Raw genomic sequence first — 19,110 nt, 5'->3', positions numbered from 1 at the left:
AGGTCCCCCTGAGGTGTGAATGGCTATTCCCCAATTTATCTGAAATTCACTGACATCACAGCCAGTCTCCCTCTTGTAAACTGTGTGTCGTCTAACGCCTGTTGGGGTAATGGGGTAACGCACTCTGTAATCTGATCCCCACCTACTATTTTAGGCCATTTTGAGCCACTCACCACTCTTGCTGCCCAAGACTCTGTCATGTCGGCCTTACTCTGTTCCTTGGATGGACAATCATCTTTTTGCCTCAGGTCCTTTGGACATGCTGCTCCTTCGGCCTGGTGTACCCTTTCCTCTCACTCTGCCCCTGGAACAAATGTTGCAGCTGAAATGTCACCTTATCCATGAACCCGCCCCCCTATGCCCATCTGTACCCTCCCTACTCTCTGTGGGTTGGTTTTTGGGCTCCTACAGCCAACCGCCTTCCTTCCCTCAAACTCCTCACCCTCTCGTCTACATTCAGTTATCCCTCATCCACCCTCGCCCTTCTACTGTAATGTTCACAGGAGCAGGTATGGCAGTCACGGTGGGCTCCCTGGCGAAGGGCTCAGGCATTGCACACACAGCTGTTGGACACATGCTGGCTGGGGCTGGACTTCCTCTGAGCTGGAGATAAGAGTTACCTCGTGCACAGTCTTTGGGTACCGAGGCCGGACATGCTTATCAAACTAAGCAGCTGGTGTGCGGGCGTTCCGACTTTACCCAGTTATCAAAGAGCAGATCGAGCATGAGGCTTCCTCCCCCCATGCACCGTGAGGGGATGAGGGGGGACTTCTTAAGCAAGGCGATGACCAAGGATTTGAAGACTTCTTCAGCTTGACTTAACTGGGCAATCCGCAGTGGGAGTTTTGTCCTATAAACAGGGTGTCCCTGGTTTGTGCTAGAGATGGAAAGTGACTGGACCCGAGCTCCACCTCTAAGAGCAACTGGACAGGAAGGGGAGACAAGCGAGCGCTGAGGTCATTCAAATCTGGGAGATAAATGCCGTGAAGATACAACCGACTCCCAGGACGCCACAGCCCCCCCGACCTCCCTGAGAGCCATCGAGGTACAAAGAGCCAGGAAGGAAAGCCACTGACAGTGAACTCACCACCAACACTAGAGGGCGCCGTCCTGTACTTGTGTCTGGGCTCAGGTGGAAGGCACAGGGGCGCGGTGCGGTGGAGGGAAGCAGGTGCAGGGCGCTACTCTTGGGGACAGGCTGGGTCTGAGCCACCTCTCCATCTGCAGCTGGTGACTCTGGCACCAGCAAGGGCTGATGGTCGTCTGGGGGACAGAGCCACTTGAACAATGCTCCTCGGTCACCCCTGCTCAGACCCGGTGGCGAGACCCAGAAATGCACGGGCCTGTCTGGGAGAACAGCTGAGCAGAGCTGCAAGGCTGTGGCTCAAAGCGACTTTGGTTATTGGCCGTTTATCTCCGGTGGCCACACACTCACTGCCGGGCACACAGCAGGTGCGCAGGAAATACCTGTGAGACAAACGAAAGCAGGGTGCCCATCGTTCAAGAAAACATTTGAAATGGGCGCTGAGCGGGGAGAGGAGCTCGTGTCGACCAAGCACCTACTGAGTGCCAAGCTCTGCACACATGGTGTCTGTTATTCTCATTCAGCCCCATTTCACAGAAGAGCAGGTGAGGCCCAGAGAGGCCAAACCACTTGTCCGGGGCCACAGCGCCCTCTCCAGGCAGGGCTGCAAGCTGCAGCTGAACTGAGACCTTGGTCTCCACTCCTCCTGGGGCTTGGTATTGACTCCCGTGTGCGATGTTAGCCTGGTGTCCTGACCTCTCTGGGCATCCAGAAGCAGCAATAAAAGAGATTTCTCCTTCGTCCTGAGCTCATTTCTTGGTTGACCGTGTGTTTCTCTGATGCCTTTCCCGATTTGAGTTGTGCCAGAAAATCCCCCAGATTCCCCCCACATTCTGGCTCTTCTGCTGTCCCAGTGGGATAGAGCTTAGAGGAGAGTGTTGGCTGGACCTCAGTCCAGGCTGGCACCTCCTTCCAGCCCACTCTCTCCTCCTGGGCCCTAGAGGGGTTGTCCTGCGGTGCCTCCAAGTCCCTTCACATTTTGACTCCAGTCTGACTCCCCAGCCTCCTCTGAGCCCATTCTGGACACTTCTTCATGCCTTGGCTCTGCTGGTTCCTCTGCCTGCCGTTCCGTCCCTGGCACCGTGTGCGGGAGACTTTTCATCCTTCAGAGTTCAGCTCAGATGGCACGTCCCTCCTTTGCCGCCTGCACTGTGGGGTCTCACAGCACTCACTGCATGCCTTCCTTCACTGTTTTCTTCAATGCATTTTTATTGAACATTTACTATGTGCAGGAATCATTTTTGATGTTGGGAACACAACATGGAACCAGTGAGGACTGTCCCTGCCCTCATGATGTCACAGTGTCATGGGAGACGGCGACCCATAACCAGGTAAGGACAACACTGTATGATAGGGGATCTCCGGGGAAGCGAGGAGTCAGAGAGGCACCAGACCCAGCCAGGGGTGGAGTAATCACGAAAGGCTTCCTGGAGGAGGTGGCAGGTGATCTGAGACCAGTTAGTTGAGGCAGATGGGAGGGAGGCATGAGGGATGTGGTGGGACCTGGGGTGAGAGTCTGGTACATTCAAGAAATTGAAAATGCTCCCATCTCATTTTAGCTTAGAGATGCAAAGTGGGTGTTGGAAGACAGAGAGGGGGCTGAGAGGAAACTGGAGGGACTAACAAGGAGCAGACTTTTGGCTGCAGGGAGGCATCTGGGACTAGGGAGCCATGGATGGTTCTAAGCAAGGGGAAGGATGGAATCTGGTTTGTTTAGCAGGATCCCTCTGGTGTTGTGTGGGAAGCAGGTGCAGAGGTCAGAGCCAAAGCAGAGAACAGAAGCAGGGGGGATGCTGTAGTGGGTTTAAATAGTGTCACTCAGAAATGTGTGTTTTTGGCACCTGGGTGGCTCAGTCGGTTAAGCGTCTGACTCTTGATTTCCACTGAGGTCATGTCTCCTGGTCATGAGATAAAGTCGGGTTCTGCGCTGACAGCATGGGGCCTGCTTGGGACTCTCTATTTATCCCTCTCTCCCTGCCCCTCCCCTGTTTATATGCACACTCTCTCTCTCTGTCTCAAAATAAAGAAATAAACTTTTTTAATAAAACAGGAAAAACCCAACTACAGTATTGAAAAAAAAGAAGAAGAAATGCATGTCTGCTTGGAACCTCAGAATTGTGACTTTGTTTGGAAATAGGGTCTTTACAGACGTAAATAGATAACGATCTCGAGATGAAATCCTGGGTGGTGGTCCCCAAAATGGCTGGTGTCTAATGACTGGTGTCCTTACAAGGAGAGGAGAAGATATACAGACGTGAGAAGTTCATGGGAAGACACAGGCAGAGATCGGAGTGACACAGTCAAGGTGCTGGTGACCACCAGAAGTCAGGAGAGAGGCGTAGGCCTGACCCTCCCTCAGAGCCTCCAGAAGGGGGTCCCCCTGCCCAAGCCTGGCCTCCAGAACTGTGAGGCAGCACACCGCTGTTGTTTTGAGCCACCCAGTTTGTGGCCATTTGTCTCCTCGGCCCCAGGAAACGAATACACGGGCTGGTGCCGTGTTCCAGGTTACACGTGCCCGTCCCAGGTGGGCGTGTCGGAAGTGACAACACGGATCCAGGAGGAGAGTGGAGGCTGAACTGCGTTGCGGCCCGAGAGCGAGGCCAGCCCGGCTGCGGGTGACTGGGGCGGCCTGGCACCGTCTTCTCCCTCCTCAGTCCTTCAGCCTGGGGCAGCCTAGGCCCAGAACAAGGCCATGCTGTGGAGAGCCCATCTCTGGCCCAGTGCCTCTGCCTCTGCAGAGGCCGGACGTCAGCCCCTCCTCTGGACCACTGCCAGCGTCTGGGACGCGGGGCTTCCTCACCAAAGTGGGCACCAGCCTGCTCTGGGAGGCATTCTCTCTGGGAGGCCCCAGGGTGCCTGTTGGTGGGGTGTGGATGGAGCTCGGGCACTGGGAATGGAGTGTCCACACTCCACACTCCCTGAGAGGGAAGGGGAGGGGCATCACCTCCTTTTGTGTTCCCTGCCCTGTCCCCTTAGAGGTCAGCTTCGTACCTCCTTGTCCCCACCTAACCCTCCTCTGTAAGGTTTCAGAACAGCCCAGCTCCCAGCTGGGCACAGAGGGCCTCAGGGAAGGTTTGGAGGCCACATGTACCCCTGTGGGCTAATCTCAGGGAAGCCTCTGGCTGTCTCCCTGAGGCCCCCTCCTGACTCTGGGGCCCTGACCACCCCCCCCCCCCACCTGCCCCCAGCACAGGTCTCCTCTGGGATGCCTTTGGAGAAGAGCTTAAAAATTGCAGGAGCAGCCTCCCGCCCTGCCTACCCCACTTTGGGGCTCCTGGTGTTGAGCATCAGTGGGGAGACCCAGGGCTCCCTCTGCTACCCCCTCAGAGCGCTCCCGCGGCCGCCAACGGAGGGTGTGCCCCTGGGTGTCTCCCCGGAGGAGGTGATGCAAGCCCGGGTTGTGGGGAAGGACTGTGGGTAATCAGAGTGTTGGGGTGGATCTTGGGACCCAGAGCCCAGCCGAACCAAGTCCGAGGCAAACAGGATCTGAGCGGAGGCCTCTGATTCCCGAATTGTTGACCCAGGCTGGCCACATACACACAGAGCACGCACATCCGATGCGCATCCTGGCTGTGGCGGTAGATCTTAGGGTGAAGGTTGTCAGGGACACGGGCGTCAGTCACCGTCTTCCGGCTTCTACTGTGAGAGCATCTGTCTGTGTGTGCCTGCAGGCTTGCCTATAGCCACGACTCCGCGGGTGCGTGAGTCCTTCCCCAGGCGGGGTCTCTGATCTGTGTAACTGCCCGGGTCTGATCGCAGCAGGTACATGTGGGCCCCCTGTGTGCATATCTGGTGTGAGAGCTCACAGCAGCTGTGCGGGTTGGGAGGGGACGGGAGGTGGAGTACAGGTTCATGGAGATGGGGGGACACACCCACCCACGTGTAGGTGTTGGTGAGACACAGGGGGCACCGGGGTCCCCGTCCGTAGGAACGGGAGGCCCCCCACCCACCCCTGAGCAGAGCGGCCCTGAGGGCCTCCCTTTCTGCTCTAACACACACCTGGGCAGAGGCTCAGGGTCTCCTGCCAGAAGGAACAGGAAAGCATAAGGGGGGTGGTGGGTTCTTCCTCCCTCTGCTCCTGACTGGTCCTGGGCACTCAGACCCTCCCTCTCCCTCTCTGGGGACAGGCAGGGCTGTGAACCAGGGGAGCGACAGCGCAGAAGTAGAAGGGGGCCAAGGAAGGCCCACTTTGCTTTCTTTTATTATTATTATTATTATTATTATTATTTTAGAGAGAGAGAGTGCATGCACAAGTAGGGGAGAGGGGCAGAGGGAGAGAGAATCTTTTTTTCAATGTTTATTTATTTATTTTGGGGGGGGCAGAAAGAGAGAGAGAAGGTCCCGAGCAGGCTCCACACTCAGCGCAGAGCTTGACCCAGGACTCCATCCCACAACCCTGGGATCACGACCTGAGCCAAAATCAGGAGTCTGACGCTCAACCAGCTGAGCCACCGGGCACCCCAGTCCCATTTTGCTTTCTAAAACAATGGGGCAAAAATCACATAATATCGAGTTAGCAATTATAAAGGTGGCTTTTTTTTTTTAAGTTTGTTTATTTATTTTGAGAGAGACAGAGACAGCACAAGTGGGGGAGGGGCAGAGAGAGAGGCTGGGAGAGAGAGAATCCCAAGCAGGCTCTGTGCCCTCAGTGTGGAGCCCAGTGTGGGGCTCGAGCTCACGAACCGCAAGATCATCACCTGAGCCAAAATCTAGAGTCTGATGCTCACCTGACTGAGCCACACAGGTGCCTCCATCCTTGCCATTTAAACTTTCACAATGTCATGACATGCGCACCTCTATTTGGTTCCATACATGTCACCGGCACAGAGGGAGATCTACAAGCCGTTAACAGTCACCCTCCACTTAAACTGCTCCCATCCCCCCCGCCCCGCAACCACTGGTCTGCTTTCCGTCTTGATGCATTTATCTCCTTTGGATATTTCTCATAAACGAAATCCTACAACGTGCGGTCTTTGTGGCTAGCCTCTTTCGCTCAGCATAATGTCTTTGAGGTTCAACCGCATCGTAGCATGGGCCCCGTGTTGTGCTTTTGGTATCCTGTTACATGGGCATGCCACTTTTCATTTATCCACTCATCTGTTGATCCATCCTGCGATTAAAAAAAAAAAAATGTTGCGTTTTTGCATCAAGCCTGTTGGTGGCAGAAAGGAAAGCAGAGAGACAGAGAGGGGACACCAGATGGAGCAGGTGTTTGGAAGGAAAGCTACCTTCATGGGGAGCTGGGCCAGATGTGAGTCTGTTGTCACTTGGGGAAGGATGTGGGAGAACCTGTAGCTGGGAGCCTTGCTTGCTCCAGGAAGCAGGAGGTTGGGGATAGTGGCGTGGCTAGGACTCAAGGAGGGGCGGGTATTCAGAGAATGGCATCGTGAAATGATCAGCGATACAGCAGGGGTCAGAGAATGCGACTCTGGTGATGCCAGTCAGGCCACGTCCTTGTGAGGGACTCGTGCAAGTCAGGCCGCACAACAACCACAGTAGCTAAGAACCGAATGTGCATCCCTTCACCTACGTGCCATGGCAGCCGTATGGAATAAGCATTATTATTCCATGTTCCAGGTGAGCTAGTAAGGGATTCTGCTGAGATTTAACCAGAGCCTACGTCCTCTCCATGATACGCAGGAGACGAGACTTCCAGCTGAGCTGGCTGTTAGGGAGTAGCTCGCTCTTAAAATCAGGAAGGATTTGGAGTCACAAGTTGGGGAGAACATGGAGTGACCTGCATGCTCAAAGACAGAAAATCCTGGTGGTTGTGCGTGGGGTCAATAATGGTAATAGCAGTAGTCATAATAATTGTCAGTATTATTTTTTGCTGAGTTCTTACCATGCACCAGGACCAGCGCTAAGCACTTGAGGCCCAGGATCTTCCGTGAACCCCATGCAGCTCAGAGGAGCGCTGACCGTCCTCATGAGCAGCCTGTGGCCGAGGGACCGGCCATGGCCTGTGGGGTGAGGGGGTACCTCCTCGGGGAAGTCCTCCCAGGCTGGGCTCAGCACACACCCATAGCTCCCGCCCACCTGGCCGCCCTCGCTCTCTCCCCACCCAGGGATGGCTGCCACGCTGGGCCAAAACCACAGCTCCGTGTCCGAATTCATCCTCGTGGGCTTCTCCACCTTCCCAAGGCATCTCCTGCCCGCCTTCTTCCTGCTATTCCTGCTCATGTACCTGTTCACGCTGCTGGGGAACCTGCTCATCATGGCCACAGTCTGGAGCGAGCGCAGCCTGCACACGCCCATGTACCTCTTCCTGTGCGCCCTGTCCACCTCCGAGATCCTCTACACCTTGGCCATCACCCCGCGCCTGCTGGCCGACCTGCTCTCCACCTGCCGCACCATCACCTGGGCGGCCTGTGCCAGCCAGATGTTTTTCTCCTTCACGTTCGGCTTCACCCACTCCTTCCTGCTCACCGTCATGGGCTACGACCGCTACGTGGCCATCTGCCACCCCCTGCGCTACAGTGTGCTCATGAGCCCCCGTGGCTGCGCCTGCCTGGTGGCCTGGTCCTGGGTAGGTGGCTCGGTCACGGGGCTGGTGGTGACCACGGCCGTTTTCCACCTCACCTTCTGTGGACCCAATGAGATCCACCATTTTTTATGTCATGTGCCCCCTCTCTTGAAGCTGGCCTGTGGAACTGATGTACCAGTAGTGGCCAAGGGCGTGGGGCTGGTGTGCATCATGGCCCTGCTGGGCTGCTGTCTCCTCATCCTCCTCTCCTATGCCTTCATCGTGGCCACCATCTTGAGGATCCCCTCAGCTGAGGGCCGGCACAAGGCCTTCTCCACCTGTGCGTCCCACCTCACTGTGGTCATTGTGCACTACGGCTTTGCCTCTGTCGTCTACCTCAAGCCCAAGGGTCCCCAGTCTCTGGAAAGAGACACCCTGATGGCCATCACCTACACGGTCCTCACCCCCTTCCTCAGCCCCATCATCTTCAGTCTCAGGAACAAGGAGCTGAAGACTGCCATGACCAAGACCTTCCTCAGAAAACTCCATCCCTCCAGCATCTAAGTGGCCAGTGTGGAGGCAGTTTTTGAAGAAGGGGAAGGATGACCATGCCCTCATCTGTACAGTGGGCTTAATAATGCCTAACTAGTAAGAATGGTATAGATTTGTGTGATGACACCCATGGCATAGCAGGTACTAATAAATGTGAACTTTTCCGCTTCTTCCTCCCTTGGTTTGTGTCTTGGATATTAATTTTATTTTATAATTAAACAGCATTACTGAGATATAGTCCATGTGCCGTATAATTCATCTATTTAAAGTACTCGATTCAGTTGGGTTTAGTATATTCACAGTTATGCGATCTTCACCATGATCAATTAGAAACATTTTTTTGTCACCCAAAAGAGAAACTCATTCCCATTCAGTCACTCCCCATTTCCTCCCCAACCCCCTTAACCCCCAGCCCTAGGAAACCACTTTTTGTCAAAAAAATATGTATTTTTAAAATTTTTAATTGCAGTAGAGTTGCCACACAGTGTTACCTTGGTTTCAATTATACAACATATGCTCAGCCAACTGTATACATCTGTCATCACACAATGCTGTTACAACACCATTGACACATTCCCTATGTTGTACCTTTCATCCCCGGGACTCACTTATCTACTTTGCCTGTTCTGGACATTTCCTACAAATGGAAGTATATGTTAGGGGATGTTTTTGACTGAGTTCTTTCACTTGGCATAATGTCAAGTTTCTTCCATGTTGTAGAACGTATCAGAACCTCATTCCTTTTTATAAAAAATTTTTTAATGTTTATTTTTGAGAGAGACAGACAGACAGAGTACGAGTTGGGGTGGGGCAGAGAGAGAGGGAGACACAGAATCTGAAGCAGGCTCTGGGCTCTGAGCTGTCAGCACAGAACTCCATACAGGGCTTGAACTCACTAACCATGATATTGTGACCTGAGCCGAAGTCATATGCTTACTGACTGAGCCACCCAGGAGCCCCATCTTTTTTTTTTTTTTTATATTTATTTATTTTTTTGACAGAGAAAGATAGAGAGACAGAGAGAGAGAGAGAAAGACAGAGGGCGAGTGGGGGAGGGGCAGAGAGAGAGGGAGACACAGAATGTGAAGGAGGCTCCAGGCTCTGAGCCATCAGCACAGAGCCCAACGCGGGGCTCGAAGTCATGGACTTGGAGATCATGACCTGAGCTGAAGTCGGACCCTTAACCAACTGAGCCACCCAGGCGCCCCAGAACCTCATTCCTCTTTATTGCCAGACACTATTCCATTGTGTGGACATACTGGACTTCATGTGTCTGTTCATCGCTTGGTGAGCATCTCAGGGTTTCTATTTTTGCTATTTTGAATATTGCCACTATGAATGTTTGTGTACAAGGTTTTTGCTTGAATATATAGTTTCGTACTATTGCGTATATACCAAGGAGTGGGTTTTCTGGATGCAATGGTACCTCTATGTTTAATTATGAAGAATGTTCCAGACTCTTTTCCAAAGTGGCTGCACCATTCTGTATCCTCACCAGCAGTGCAGAAGGGTTCAAACGTCTCCACATCTTTGCCAGCACTGGTTATTATCTGTCCTGTTTATCGTAGCTATCTCCGTGCTGTGAAGTTTATCTCTTGGTGGAGATATCTCTGGGAGGTTCATTTCCCTAATGAGTAATCACGTTGTGCATCTCATCACATGCTTGGTGCCCATTTCTGTGTGTTCTTGGAGAAATGCCCTTGATACTTCACCCAGTTTTAAAATCGGGTTGTTTGTCTCTTTGTTAAGTTGTGGCTAATTGTTTAGAGTTTCTGGTTACAAGGCCCTTAGCAGATCTGTGAGTTTCAAATATTGTTTCGCATTCTGACTTGTCTTTTCATGAACCTGTTGGTATTCTTTGCAAGACAGGAGATTTTTATTCTGATGACATCCAATCTATGCATTGTTTTCTTTTGTTGCTTACACTTTTGGTGTCATGTCTATGAAACTACTGCTTAGTCCAAGGTCACGGAGATTCACAGCTATGTTGTCCTCTAAGAACATTATAATTTCCGTTCTTACATTTAAGTCTTTGGTCCACGTGGAGTTAATTTTTGAACATAGTGTGAAGTAGGGGTGAATGTTAGTTTTGGCTGGGTTCATCTCCTTGAAAATGACCATGTCTGTGAACTTCCATCAGTTCGCCATACCTGTGGTTATATAAGGATGTGGGGAAAGGGAAGTCACCCCACGCATATGTGTGGGATTGAATTAGCAAACAGTAGCATTATTTCTGGCTCTTGGGCTGCTGTCACTGATGCTGGTCTAGCAATGGTAACAGTTAGTAATAATCACTATATGAATATATACTATGTGTTGAGCATTATGCTATATTCATTACTTTTGTATTTTTTAAATTTTTTTTTTTTTTTTTGAGAGAGAGCATGTCTGTGAGTGGGAGAGGGGCAGAGGGGGCAGGGGGACAGAGGATCCAAATTTGTCTCTGTGCTGACAACAGAGAGCTTTTTTCAGGGCTTGAACTCACAAAACCTTGAAAATCATGACCTGAGCCGAAAGTTGGACGCTTAACCGACTGAACCACCCTAATGCCCTTATATTGAGTACTTTTTAAAAAAAATTTTTTTTTTCAACGTTTATTTATTTTTGGGACAGAGAGAGACAGAGCATGAACGGGCGAGGGGCAGAGAGAGAGGGAGACACAGAATCGGAAACAGGCTCCAGGCTCTGAGCGGTCAGCACAGAGCCCGACGCGGGGCTCGAACTCAGCGACCGAGAGATCGTGACCTGGCTGAAGTCGGACGCTTAACCGACTGTGCCACCCAGGCGCCCCTTGAGTACTTTTAAGATAGCATTTCTTTACTCCTAAAAACCTGAAAATGGGGGGGCGGGGAGGAAGGCAATTTGTGCCAACAAAAAATGTCTTGTTATTTATAATTTCCTGCTGCCTTTGAAGTCATAGGAATAAACTTATTTCTGAATGGAGCACTAGGTGTGAAGATGCAGGGCAAGAGGGGGCAGGGGAGGGGAATGGAGGGGAGAGAGAGAGAGAGAGAGAGAGAGAGGTTTCTTTCTGCACATTAGCAGTGGAACAGAGAGAGGAAGCCAGGCAAGGCAATGAAAGCAGCGGTGGCTTCACCTGATGGGGCTGTGGGCTCCGCTGGGTGGGGAAACGAGCCGGAGAGAGAAGACCCTATTGTTGGTAGTGATGGTATCTTTGGGGAAAGGGACAGCTGATGGCTCAGAGCCTGGACATGAACGTGGTGCAGAGAACACAGGTGTTAGGTTTTAGACAGTTTCCACGTGACATCGACTATAAGGCTTCTTCCTTACCTGCCCACGAATGTGTGGCATTGTCATGACCTTGCTGAGCTGCACTGGTCTGCTGAATTCACCTTGGTCAGATCTGACTTCAAAGTGGACCCAGGAGGAACCAGGCTTGCTGCCTTGGGAGTCTATTGTTTTTCCCCCTGGGTCACCCTGATGTGGAGGGGAGCAAACAAACGCGAGGGGGCATCACCACGCGACAGGTAGCATTCCCTCTAACGAGCTGCCTGTTTGCTACAGGCAAGGAAACCAAGGAAGAGAGAAAATACGTAGATGGTATTTCCAACGTGCCACTGACACTCTCTCTGATCTACCCCCTCTTACTCAGGGAGCTTCAAAAATCAGCACAGCAATACCTATCTCTCTGGTTCCCATTTCCTGAAATGAATCTTCTCTCACATTTTACTTTCTATCTGCATTTTGAACATTTTGTTTTCCTTTCACGCAGAGTACCCATTTCTCCCTAATTACCCAACTTTTACTGGCGAAATGTCTAGTTGGCTTGGTAATTTGCCAAAGGTTAGCGGCATGTGATCTCGTTGACAGCTCACCCCCCCTTTATATTGATTCCGTTGGAATTTTCCACTACAGTGGACTGGGAAATGCGTGAGGAGGAATTCAGACATGGAACCGTGGTGTAGCCCCAGCATGGCGGCAGTCCCTCTGGGAAAGGAGGGAAGAAAGCTCAGTGGACATCACTCAGGGTCTCCATGGAGCCCAGCCTGGAAGGACTTCCTCAAGGGGCTCCCTCAACCCCTCAGGCCATGGCCAGTCCCTTGGCCACATGCTGTTCATGATAATGGTCTGTGCTTCACAGAGCTGCTTGGGGTTTATGTAAGGTCATGCCCCTCAAGTGCTTAGTAGACGGGTCCTGGTGCATAGTAAGAATTCAAAATAATAATAATTATTCTTATGACTACTATTTAAAATCCAGGGGCGCCTGGGTGGCGCAGTCGGTTAAGCGTCCGACTTCAGCCAGGTCACGATCTCGCGGTCCGTGAGTTCGAGCCCCGCGTCGGTCTCTGGGCTGATGGCTCAGAGCCTGGAGCCTGTTTCCGATTCTGTGTCTCCCTGTCTCTCTGCCCCTCCCCCGTTCATGCTCTGTCTCTCTCTGTCCCAAAAATAAATAAACGTTGAAAAAAAATTAAAAAAAAATAAAATCCAAGTGGAAGGAGCTCAGGGTCTCTGTTCAGCCACACCTGGGTTGAGTCCCACTTCAGAGCTTGTCAGTACCTGTAGTCATTTTTCTAAGTAGGAATGGAAAAATAAAGAAAAAACCCACGTCTAGTCTTTTGTTAAAAAAAATTATGCTAGGATCTTTAAAAAGTTGAATTGGGGGGTGCCTGGGTGACTCACTCGGTTAAGCATCCGACTTCAGCTCAGGTCATGATCTTGCAGTCCATGAGTTCAAGCCCTGTGTTGGGCTTTGTGCTGACAGCTCAGAGCCAGGAGACTGTTTCAGATTCTGTGTCTCCCTCTCTCTCTGCCCCTCCCCTGATCGTGCTCTATCTGTCTCTCAAAAATAAATAAATTTTTTAAAATTTTAAATAAAAATATAATAAAATATTATAAATATATATATTTAATGAATAAATAAGTATATTTATTTATATATATATTTACATATAAAATATATTTATATGTAATATAATATAATATATAATAATATATAATATATAATATAATATATTATCTATATAAATAAATAAATAAATATATAGATAAATATATATAAAATATTATAATAAAAAATAATAAATTTTTTTAAATAAAAAAAATTTTTTTAAAGTTGAATTGGAACAATCTGGTGCTGGTTGATATTCCGTTTTTGAAAGGATATTGTAAATCTTACAATCACTGTGTCCTGTATGCTACATCAACTCTGAGCTGTGTGCAAGCTTAGTAAGTATTGTGTGGTGGCTTTCCACTTTTTATACAAAACTCTACCATGTTATCCACATGAGTTAAATAAATTTGTGTAGTTTTTAAAACAGGGCTCCTAGGGGTGCCTGGGTGGCTCATTCAGTTAAGTGTCTGACTCTTGATTTTTGGCTCAGGTCATGACATCAGAGTTTGTGAATTTGAGCCCCACATCAGCTCTGTGCTGACAGTGTGGAGGCTGCTTGGGATTCTCTCTCTTTCCCTCTCTCTCTGCACCTCCCACCTTGCTCTCTCTCTCTCTCTCTTTGAAAATAAATAAATAAACTTAAAAAAAGAACAGTACTTCCCCAAAACTCCAAACCAATGTTGGGTTGGTTCCTTATTTCTTCCTATAATAAATATCTTCATATGAATCAATAATATAATGTAATATGATATTATATGTTATGTTGCATTACATTTTTAAAAATTATTATTGTACAATATATTATATAACATTATATAATATACATAACAGATAATGTATTATATATAATATCACATTAATATATAATCATATATATTATAAAAATATATACTGTGTTTTTATTATATGATATATTAATGATTACATATTATCATTGCATTTATAAAATTAAATTATATTACATTTTATATGTAACATAAGTAAATGCATTGCATATGAAAAATACTATAATTTATTAATATTAAAAGCATGTAATAATAATATACAATTATAAAATTAAATTATATTACATTTTATATGTAACATAAGTATATACATTATGTATGAAAAATACTATGATTTATTAATGTTAAAAGTGTGTAATAATATAAAAATAATAAAATAATAATATATAAAATACATAATAAATTAATATATTATTACATCAAATATATTTTTATTTTTTATATTATCATGTCATGTAATTATGTTAATTATATTTATATATGGAAATATAATATATATTATACAATATATGAAATATATACTGTATTATATATTATGTTAATATAGGCCATATTAATATAGTATATTATATATTGTGTTGACATTTGCCATATAATATTGTATATTATATATATTATATACAATATCACAGTATAAAATATATATAGTTCAATACATATTGTATTTTATAAAATGGAACAACACAATTATAGCATACTATAATCTATAATGTATTGTAATCGCACTAGAACATTAGTTACTCACAAGATTGAGTTTTCCAGGCAGTTAACATACATTTATTAAGAACCTACTGTGTGCCAAGCATGGAGGAGCTGTGATGGTGTCCAGACAGAGTCCCTGCCCCCAGGAGCTTGCATCCTAGTGGGGAGGTTAACCGGGGGAAAGGAGAACCAATGTGTACTGTCCTGTATGGCAATCCTGCTAAGTACAAATAACTCATACAAGCTACCCTGCAGTGCACACACAAGGTCTCTGCACCACGTGCCAGTGCTAAGAGAATCAAGAGCCGAGGGTTTACTCCCCCCCCCGCCCCCAGCAAACTTAGCAAAATCCCGCACACTCTGTGGAAATAAATGACCCTTGTACACAGGAACCGTCGTAGCCACACACAAAGCTGGGCTCCCCCTGCACCCGCCTGCCCCAGGCCCAGAGGTCTGCAAGCACTGGGCACAATGAGGTGTGTGAGCAGGCCTGTGTCCTTCGGGGGATCTGGGGAGGGATGTGTCTCCTGCTTTCCCAGCTTTGAGGACACCATGCATCCCCTGGCTCGTGGTTTCTGCCTCAGCTACTCCAATTCCTCCTTCCGGTGTCACATCCCCTACTGCTCCCTGTCTCTGGCCCCTCCTGCCCCCTTGTATAAGGACACTTGCAATTATAGCAGCCCATCTGGGTGATGAGGGTAATCCCCCTGTCTCAGATCTTAACTGCATCTCATCTGCACACTCCCTCTTGCTGGGTCAGGGAACGCAGCCACAGGCTCTGGAGAAGCACATCTTAGGAATGGTGGGGGCATCCATCAGTAACACCGATAATGAGCAAAATAATGAATGGAACCCCAAAACTGCCATAGCCAGTTTTGCCAAGCTCTCATTGTCAGTGTTCATGAGACAAGGGTCTCATGAACTCCTCTGGAGTCTGTGTTTCCCTCTGGCTGTGTGAAAAGGGTGTGTGCCTAGGGCTGCACCTGCCCTCCTTCCCTGAAAGGGGTCTCTTCCTTCTAATGACAGCTTTCTCCTCTAGGTCACGACCTCACTTCTCTCTGCAGACACCTGAGAGGTGGGTTCCTGATCACCAACTGCACACACATGTACACTGTGGCCTGGGACAAATTATCCATCAGATATGCATTTTCTGCATTTCAAAAACATGAATAGGCATAGATGTGAGTCATATCTAAATGTGGAGAAAGAATAATTTGAGAGTCTGAAGAATGAATGCATCAGAAACCCTTCACACAACATTGGGCAAACAGCAGGCACTCATATGTGACAACCCTCCTTAGGTTTATTATTATGAAGCATCCTCTGCTTGCAGCTCAAATATCTGGCTACAGTTTAAGTAAGAATTTACACCAACAGAAGACCCCCTTGTGGATCCTCAGACATATGATTTCCCAAACCCCAGCATGGGAGTCAGACAGACCTAAAGTTGCATATAACCCCTTCCTTCACATGTTGTGTGACCTTCACCAACATTTCTCATCTGCCTAAAGGGGTACCCACACCCTTGACCTCTCTTTGTGCCATCTTGAGATAGCACTGTGCCCTCCAACACATCCAGCAGATAGATTCAAGTAAATATGGGAATGAGAAATCTATGTTTTATTGAAAGTAATTGGGGAAAAATGGAAAAGGATTTCCATAAGATGCCAGATAGCAACACCCTTTTGACATTCTGTGTGTTCTTATCCAAGCACTGAACCCTCTCCTCCCCTCTCTGTCTTCCTCTCCCTTCCTCCCTTCCTCTGTCTCTTCCTCTTTCCCTTCACTTCACATTCCGACATCCTTCACTCAACACAGATCAAGGTAGAAAATATCCCTTAGACTCTATCCCTTACAAAGGCAGAAGCAATTATACACAGTCAACCAGCTTCTTGGAGAGAAATAGTTTATTTACTTTTTGTACATTTTTATATTAAGGGGTATATAAAACACTGGACCCAGTGTCTGAAAGAAAAGCTCCAATTCTGGTGGCATTTTTTATTATGCTTATTTTTGTTTATCCTTATGGTAGAGAAAAGAAAGTCTTCCCCTGATCCTCCATTCAAGAAAAACCATGGGCATCAGTGCCTGACACATCCATGTGAATCTCCCTCAAAACCATAGCTAGATAGCATTTTCTTAAACAGAATGGGATGGAGTTCATCACATGGGGTCTTAAACAAGAGATCATCATTGTTAGAACCTATGCAAGAAAGGCGCAAACAGCTTGGAAAAAGCAAATACGCAGCAGGTATCCAACACCTATTGACGCATCCAACAATACTTACTCAGTATTTTCTTACATTGAATCCCTACATCAGTCTTATGGAGATGGACCTTATCATCCCCAGCCCTATTGTCATTTTCCCCACCCACCAACTGGCCATCAGGAGCTTAGGGGACTGAATTTTCTCTGGAAGCTTTTCTTTATGGCATTCTTGAGCTCCTTATTTCTGAGGCTGAAAATGATCGGGCTGAGAAAGGGAGTGAAGACTATATAGGTGGTGGCCATCAGGGTGTTACTGTCCATAGAATGGGGGCCCTTGGGCTTGAGGTAGATAATGGAGGCAAAACTGTAGTGCACAATGACCACCGTGAGGTGGGACACACACGTGGAGAAGGTTTTGTGCCTGCCCTCAGCAGAGGGGATCCGCAATATGGCGGCCACGATGAAGACATAGGAGAGGACGATGAGGAATAAACAGCCCATCAGAGCTGAGACACACACCAGGATCACAGCCAAGGTGACGGAGGCTGTTTCTTTCCCACAGACCAATTTCAAGAGGGAAAACACATGGCATAGAAAATGGTGGATCACATTAGACCCACAGAAGGTGAGGTGAAAAACTATCAGGGTCGACATCATCCCTATGACTGAGCCACCGGCCCAGGACAAGGACACAAGGCGGGCACAGCCACGGTTGCTCATGAGCACACTGTAGCGCAGGGGGTGGCAGATGGCCACGTAGCGGTCGTAGCCCATGATCATGAGCAGGAAGGAGTGGGTGAAGCCGAATGTGAAGGAGAAAAACATCTGGCTAGCACAGGCCGCCCAGGTAATGGTGTGGTGGGTGGAGAGCATGTCAACCAGCATGCGAGGGGTGATGGCAACGGTGAACAGAATCTCGGAGGTGGACAAGGCGCACAGGAAGAGGTACATGGGCGTGTGCAGGCTGCGCTCGCTCCAGACTGTGGCCATGATGAGCAGGTTCCCCAGCAGCGTGAACAGGTACATGAGCAGGTACAGCAGGAAGAAGGTGGGCAGGAGATGCTGTGGGAAGTTAGAGAATCCCACGAGGATGAACTCAGTCACCATGCTATAGTTCTGACCAGCCATGGGTGCTGCATCTGGTGAGATCAGAAGGGGAATGAAGGTGACCAGCATGACAATCATGAGTCTGTACAACAATATATGAAATGGGGAGACTACAGACGCAGTATGTTAGGATTGGGAAAGTGACCCGGATACTCACTGGTTCTGCTGTTCTTTAGCATGGAACTGAAAGTCATGAGCGGTGCTATAAATAAGAACAAGAAAGAAGGTATGTACGGATGGGAAGGAAAGAGACATGCTCCTTCACCCAGAAAAAGTAAAGAATGAAGACATAAGGTACCACAGCAATAGAGAGCACAGTCTGCAGAAGACAAGATCGGCTCGCAACACTCAGTATTTCTCACAGAATTACTCCAGCAGTAATCATTCAAAGTATAAGCTTTAAGCAAAACTAAGATAACATTCCCAACGGTGACACAAACTGTAAAGACATGGCTCGCCAACATTGTGGTCTGGTGATTTCTTAACACTCAAGAAAATGTGAGACTCTGATGGGTTCCTGTTTGGGTGCAGTACAACTCTCCGTTTTCACCATATTAGAAGTTAACACTGAGATTGTCTGAAAATATGTAGTATGGATACATTCATGGGACACCTGAAGGCTCAGTCAGTTAATGGTCTGACCCTTGATTTCTGCCCAGATCATGATCTCACAGTCGTGAAATCAAGCCCCATCTTGGCATCAATACTGAGCATTGAGTCTGCTTACGATATCCTCTCTCTCTCTCTACCCACTCCCCACTTGCACATGTTCTCTCTCTTCTCCCTAGAAAAAAAGAAGGAAGGAAGGAAGGAAAGAGGGAAGGAAGAAGGAAGGGCGGTAGGGAGGGAAGGTGGGAGAGAGGAAAGAAAGAAAGGTCAACCTGTTCAAACTGTAATATAAATCAAACTGTCAATATAAGTAACATATTTTTAGGAAAGTAAGCACATTTACAAAATTAACATTTAGTGAGAAGAATGGCTTTAAAAAACATTTTAACAAATTTGGATTGGAGACCAATTGATGCTCATTCTGCTTCTTCATTCAGCCTGTGGCAACGTGTTGTTTTAGTCGAGCATATGATGAAAATACATCCTCACCTTCATTGGAAAAGTAAGCACCTGATGGTCCCCCAGAAAGGGTCTCCGGGACCCCAGGGTCCTCATATCACACTTTGACAACTTCTGTTATACGATATCTAGGAACTAATCAAACACAAGCAATACCTCCAGATTCAGAAATGTTAACCATTAGTAAAAATGTCGATGGCTATCTGAATACACGAAGGACAATCCACTCTCTCGGGTGGATGAGCGAATATGGTAATGATTACATTGTCAGTATACCTGCATGTTCAG

General features: G+C 48.0%; 2 protein-coding genes across 2 annotated transcripts; one reads left to right on the top strand and one right to left on the bottom strand.

Moving 5' to 3' along the window:
* The first annotated feature begins 7,151 nt into the window (after window positions 1-7,151).
* Window positions 7,152-8,218, top strand: LOC122486396 (olfactory receptor 10H1-like). Its single transcript, XM_043585829.1, has one exon. The coding sequence runs from the start codon at window positions 7,152-7,154 to the stop codon at window positions 8,109-8,111; it is 960 nt and encodes a 319-aa protein (XP_043441764.1). The 3' UTR covers window positions 8,112-8,218.
* Window positions 8,219-16,824: 8,606 nt separating this feature from the next.
* On the bottom strand, window positions 16,825-17,775 carry LOC122486395 (olfactory receptor 10H4-like). The gene has a single exon (XM_043585828.1). It carries the CDS (start codon window positions 17,773-17,775, stop codon window positions 16,825-16,827), a length of 951 nt encoding a protein of 316 aa, XP_043441763.1.
* Window positions 17,776-19,110: the final 1,335 nt, after the last annotated feature.

The sequence above is a fragment of the Prionailurus bengalensis genome, chromosome A2 (assembly GCF_016509475.1).
Source record: "Prionailurus bengalensis isolate Pbe53 chromosome A2, Fcat_Pben_1.1_paternal_pri, whole genome shotgun sequence".
Taxonomy (NCBI): domain Eukaryota; kingdom Metazoa; phylum Chordata; class Mammalia; order Carnivora; family Felidae; genus Prionailurus; species Prionailurus bengalensis.
This window is presented reverse-complemented; position numbering and strand designations above follow the sequence as displayed.

Bases quoted from the DNA above. Each gene is read 5' to 3' on its own strand.
- LOC122486396 (XM_043585829.1), top strand. From the start codon at position 7,152: ATGGCTGCCACGCTGGGCCAAAACCACAGCTCCGTGTCCGAATTCATC.
- LOC122486395 (XM_043585828.1), bottom strand. From the start codon at position 17,775: ATGGCTGGTCAGAACTATAGCATGGTGACTGAGTTCATCCTCGTGGGA.